This window comes from Hordeum vulgare, chromosome 1H (genome assembly GCF_904849725.1).
Source record: "Hordeum vulgare subsp. vulgare chromosome 1H, MorexV3_pseudomolecules_assembly, whole genome shotgun sequence".
NCBI classification, from domain to species: Eukaryota; Viridiplantae; Streptophyta; class Magnoliopsida; order Poales; family Poaceae; genus Hordeum; species Hordeum vulgare.
In genome coordinates, this window is record NC_058518.1 from 512,144,606 (window position 1) to 512,150,380 (window position 5,775).

Consider the following 5,775-nt stretch of genomic DNA (forward strand, 5'->3'; position numbering starts at 1 on the left):
TGTCATTTCTGCTTGCAATATTTAGCAGAGGAGATATGGCCATGAGGGCAATTTCGTTGTGCCTAGTCGTCGGCTTACTAGCCGCTGCAGCACCTGCGAGTGCAACCAGCTTTGATTTCTATTACCTCATTCTAAAGGTGGGATACATCATGCAGATGCTTATTTCCTGCATATGGATTAGTTATATTACTATTTAATATTTACTATTGGTATTGTACATTATCTTGCTTAATACTATACATAATTAATACATCGCACCAGAGCTTGTGTGTGTGTGCATGAGATACCTTGTTTGCCTTTCTTGAAGGATTCTTTCTGTAATCATATAATTTTTGTATTAACAATTTGTTTGGTACGACTCCTATTTTTTTAGCAACTTTTATATAACACTGGGTAATTGCCTATGCGTTGCAGAGGGGACAAAAATATTCTAATAGTTCGACATCAATCTAGCAACATCGCCTCCATAGATGCATCATTCACCTGAACAATTGAACACCACTTTTCTAGTAAAGAAATGAGAAAATAGTATAGCATTTTCTAAACTAGATGCAATAAGCATCAGTTTTACAAAGACACGCCCAACCTTGAGAATTGTACTAAAGAACCATTTCTCGCAGTGGCCTGGAGCATACTGCACGGACAGCGATTACGGATGCTGCGTGCCCAAGTACGGCTACCCGGCGGAGGATTTCTTCGTCCAGAGCTTCATGACCTTCGACTTGTCGCTGAACAAAGCCATTGTGAGATGCAATAGCGACAAACCTTTCGACATTAACAAGGTTAGCAGCATGAACACATCATTCAACGTCTTCTCTTCTCGGTTATGCATATGCACGCTGCAGTACCTGCAGTAATCTTATAATTAACCATGCATGCATGCATGAGCAGCTCGAGCCAATCGAGAACAACTTGAACCACTACTGGAGCAACATCCATTGCCCGCGCAATGACGGGACGAGCACCTGGAAGAGCGAATGGCGCAGCTACGGCGTCTGCTCGGGCCTCAAGGAGGTGGACTACTTCAGGGCCGCCCTCAACCTCCGCAAGAACGCCGACGTCCTCGGGGCTCTCGCCGAGCAGGGCATCAACCCGGACTACAGGTTGTATAGCACGGAGCGCATCAAGTGGGCGGTGAACCAGAAGCTGGGAGTAATGCCGGGGGTGCAGTGCAGGGACGGTCCGTTCGGCAAGAAGCAGCTCTACCAGATCTACCTCTGCGTTGACAAGGACGGCCAGACCTTCATCGACTGCCCCAAGCTGCCCAAGTTGCACTGCCCCGTGGAGGTCCTCTTCCACCCCTTCCACACCTGGATGCTCAACGCCACATCGTCCGCCAAGATCACCTTGCCCACCGAGGCCTAAGAGCCACCCGCTCGGCCCGTGCCTCAACTGAATCTACCTGCTACTGTGGCCTGAACTCTGGACCATTATATTGTGCTATGTCTTTCCTATATGCATGGTCACCTAAAATATATATGTAAAATATCATACGTGAAGTATTTGAATAAACAGTTCTATTATGTCTGGTGTTTAAGATTTTTTTATCTCGGTTTATCTGAATTTTCGTTCATGACTGCTTCTGTTGTTGATATTTATTTATGGATTTACAAGTTAGTTTCTGTGTGCATGACTACATACACACGCGTCGAGAGCCACTCCGGCCCCGACGGACACCACTCGGTGTCGGTGCTCATCCGCCGCTCCCCTCCCATATGGTGTCACAGGTTTTCCTCCCCGCCTACTCTTCTTCGTTGGGTTCCCCCACGCCGCCCCACCCCGCCCTCCGGTCCATCGTCGTACCGTCAGTGGTTGACATTGTGTTCGGCCCCATCGTCCAGGGGGACGGGCCGACCGTCGATGGGATGTTGCAACCGCTATCTACACCGGCGTCGTGATAGACTGCTGGATCTTATTTATTATGGTGACGTTGTAACAACTATTGATTATGTGTTGAGACACGCATGTTTTTTTCTCCGGCACTTTTTATACTCAACTCCTTTGCTTCACTACTAATCTTATTTATTATGGTGACATTGTAATAATAAATGTACAACATGATTGTTTGAATGATGAGATCTTTCGGTGCGAAATACCACCTTATTAAAATGCTGCCACGATAGTAAAAAATGTTGCCGCGGTAGCAATTCTTCTACTCCCTCCGTCCCAAAATTAATGTCTTAGGTTTGTTTAGAAATGAATGCATCAAAATACTAAAATATAACTAGATACCACTAGTAGAAAACAGGGCATTGAGCCAACCACATTGGACCCGGATTGGATATAAACCGGTTCTAAAGGGTCTGTCCGCTGGGCCCCCTCCCTGCAGCAAATGGCCGCAAGGCCTTTAGGACCGGTTTGTGACACAAACCGGTCCTAAAGGGTTTTGGACCGTTTGCTGCAGGGAGGGGGGCCCAGTGGACCGACCCTTTAGAACCGGTTTGTATCACAAACCGGTGCTAAAGTTTTTCTCATTTTTGCAGCAACTGCGGGGCCCCGCTGTCAGACCCTTTAGCACCGGTTTTTAACACAAACCGGTCCAAAAGCCCTCCCCTATATTCCACTCCGAGCTCAGCTCCATTTTTTCCAGCTCGAGCTCAACTCCATTTTTGCTCTCTCCTTCCTCTTGGGAGCTCTAATCCATCCCCATTTTTCTCCACCATTTGTCAAGATTGTTGGCACCCATCGGTCCTACGGTTAGCATCAACATTCCCTCTTCCGGCATTGCAAGTTTTGCTCGTTTTCTTGCTCATTTCATTTTTGTTGTGCTAGCTAGGTGTTTGATGAAATGCCTAAGCTAGAGAGAGTTCATCATTTGTTATGTATACATATGCAATTTGAGCTCAAATTTAATTATGATTTGTGGTTTTTTTTTAGTGTCGCGCGCCTTGTCCCCTTCCTCACCGCCGTCGATCGCCCCGTCACCGACACAACCTTGGTGAGCCTATTGTTTTTATTTACCAAAACAAATTTTGATTTGTATGATTTGCATATTTACTTGTATATAATTTTCTTATTGTGTAAGATTTTTTTTATATGTATAGCGCCATGGTTTTGATATCCGTCCCCGTTGGCCCTCGTCCAGTCTATGATTCAGATGTGGTATATTATCTTTTATAACTACATATTTTTATTTCCTGATTATATGACAATTAATTACGCCGACCAACTTGACATAGATATTTTTATCTAGGAGGTAGTGGAACCGGAAATGCCAATCGACCCTATTGTTGAGAAGTTACACTTAGTTGAACAAGAAAATGTTGGCCTGAAAGAAAGATTGAAAAAAACTGAAGAAAGGTTGGAAAAAACTGAAAGAGAGAAGATGACCTTGGAAAAGGTTCTTGCCGGTGTCGTCGATGGTCACAAGAGCGAGATGGACGCAATGCGCCTGAAGATTAGAAAGATTAGAAAATATGCAATTAGTAAAGAGGCTTGGTATCATTATGCCGTCGGGTCAATTGTTACCTTTGTTGCGATTTTGATCGCATTTGTTGTTGTTTTTAAATGCATTAATTAGAGAGAGTTTTTATGGTTGGTTTCAGTGTGTATTTTTATGAGAACTATATATGTATGGTCACTACGCTACTTTGGTTTTAACGTGTGATGAACTTTTCGTATTAATTAATTCATTTAGTCATGATGATTTAGCATAATGGTTTTTGATAAATTTATATAATGCAGATGAACCGGCAATGGATGTACAGTGATCGACGTCGTCCCGAATTCCTTAATGGCATGCATAGTTTTCTCAATGTGGCTGAGAAAAACAGGCAGAATGGATTTATTTTTTGTCCATGTAAAAAATGCGAGAATAAGAGGAATTTCCCTAACTCAAGAACCATACACACCCACCTGTTTCAAGAAGGCTTCATGCCCAGTTATTTTTGTTGGACCAAGCACGGAGAAAGTGGGGTTGTAATGGAAGACAATGAAGAAGAAGAGGATAATGATAACTATTCTATGTTTGGTGAACACGGTGATACTGAAATGGGGGAAGACGAGCCTGAACTTGAGGACATTGTTGATGAGTCTGATGATGATCTTCGTCAGGTCATTCGTGAAGAACAGATAAACTGCGGAAGTGAAAACGAGAGGTTGAAGTTGGAGCGCATGTTAGAAGATCACAAAAAATTGTTGTACCCAAATTGCGAAGATGGCCAGAAAAAGCTGGGCACCACCCTGGAATTGCTGCAATGGAAGGCAGAGAATGGAATATCTGACAAGGGATTTGAAAAGCTGCTGAAAATAATGAAGAAGATGCTTCCAAGAGATAATGTGCTGCCCTGCAGTACGTACGAAGCAAAGAAGGTTGTCTGCCCTCTAGGATTGGAAGTGCATAAGATACATGCATGCATCAATGACTGCATCCTCTACCGCGGTCAGCACGAGAATTTAAATGCCTGCCCGGTATGCGGTGCATTTCGGTATAAGATCAGGCGAGATGGCCCTGGTGATGTTGAGGGCGACGATCGCCCCAGGAAGAGGGTTCCTGCCAAGGTGATGTGGCATGCTCCTATAATACCACGGTTGAAACGTTTGTTCCGAAACAAAGAGCATGCCAAGTTGCTGCGATGGCACAAAGAAGACCGTAAGGAAGACGATATGCTGAGACAACCCGCTGATGGGTCGCAGTGGAGAAACATCGACGATAAGTACGAGGACTTTGCACGTGACCCAAGAAACTTAAGGTTTGGTCTAAGTACAGATGGCCCGAATCCGTTTGGGGAGCAGAGTAGCAGTCATAGCACCTGGCCCGTGACTCTATGTATCTATAACCTTCCTCCTTGGTTATGCATGAAGCGTAAGTTCATTATGATGCCAATGCTTATCCCAGGCCGGTCGCAACCCGGCAACAACATTGATGTGTACCTGAGGCCACTGGTTGATGAACTTTTAGAGTTGTGGGCTGATGAAGGTGTACGTGTGTGGGACGAGTACAAACAGGAGGAATTTGACCTACGAGGGTTGCTGTTTGTAACCATCAATGATTGGCCCACTCTTAGTAACATCTCAGGACAGTCAAACAAGGGATACAGCGCATGCACACACTGTTTAGGCGAGACTGAAAGTATACATATAGGCAAGAATGTGTACCCGGGGCATCGTCGATTTCTTCCAGACAGGCATCCCGTAAGAAAGAAAGGAAAGCATTTCAAAGGCGAGGCAGATACACGGAGGAAGCCAACCCTCCCTAAAGGTACTGATATATATGACATGGTCAAAGATATAAAAGTAATCTTTGGTAAGGGTCCTGGCGCACAATCTGTTCCGAATGATGCCGACAACCACGTAGCCATGTGGAAGAAGAAATTTATATTCTGGGAACTACCCTATTGGAAATTCCTAGAGGTTTGCTCTGCGATCGACGTGATGCACGTGACGAAAAATATTTGCGTGAACCTGCTAAACTTATTGGGCGTGCATGGGAAGAAGTCGAGAGATACACCAAAAGCACGGCTGCACCACCAACGTATGCACGAACGAGACGACCTGATGAATCCAGAGAATTTCAAAGGTCCTGCCAGCTACGCTCTTACCAAGGAAGAGAAGGAGATCTTTTTCCAAGTCCTGAGCAGTATCAAGGTCCCGTCTGGCTACTTGTCGAATATAAAAGGAATACTAAACTTGGAAGAGAAAAAGTTCCAAAACCTAAAGTCTCATGACTGCCACGTGATCATGACCCAGTTACTTCTGATTGCATTGAGGGGGCTTCTGCCAGAAAACATGCGAGTACCCATTGTGAAGCTATGTGCATTCCTCAACGCAATTTCT

The 5,775-nt window shown here is 44.8% G+C and overlaps 1 protein-coding gene across 1 annotated transcript; it reads left to right on the plus strand.

Annotated features, from left to right (window-relative positions):
- On the plus strand, positions 1-1,537 carry LOC123421371 (ribonuclease 1-like). Its single transcript, XM_045107531.1, has 3 exons — positions 1-137; positions 621-782; positions 892-1,537. Exons 1-3 carry the CDS (start codon positions 36-38, stop codon positions 1,363-1,365), a joined length of 738 nt encoding a protein of 245 aa, XP_044963466.1. The 5' UTR covers positions 1-35; the 3' UTR covers positions 1,366-1,537.
- Positions 1,538-5,775: the final 4,238 nt, after the last annotated feature.

What these genes read in the sequence shown, in the direction of transcription:
- LOC123421371 (XM_045107531.1), top strand. Translation starts at nt 36, where the DNA reads ATGGCCATGAGGGCAATTTCGTTGTGCCTAGTCGTCGGCTTACTAGCC. An exon ending in TCTATTACCTCATTCTAAAG is followed by an intron (nt 138 to 620) that starts GTGGGATACATC and finishes CATTTCTCGCAG; the next exon opens with TGGCCTGGAGCATACTGCAC. An exon ending in AACCTTTCGACATTAACAAG is followed by an intron (nt 783 to 891) that starts GTTAGCAGCATG and finishes ATGCATGAGCAG; the next exon opens with CTCGAGCCAATCGAGAACAA.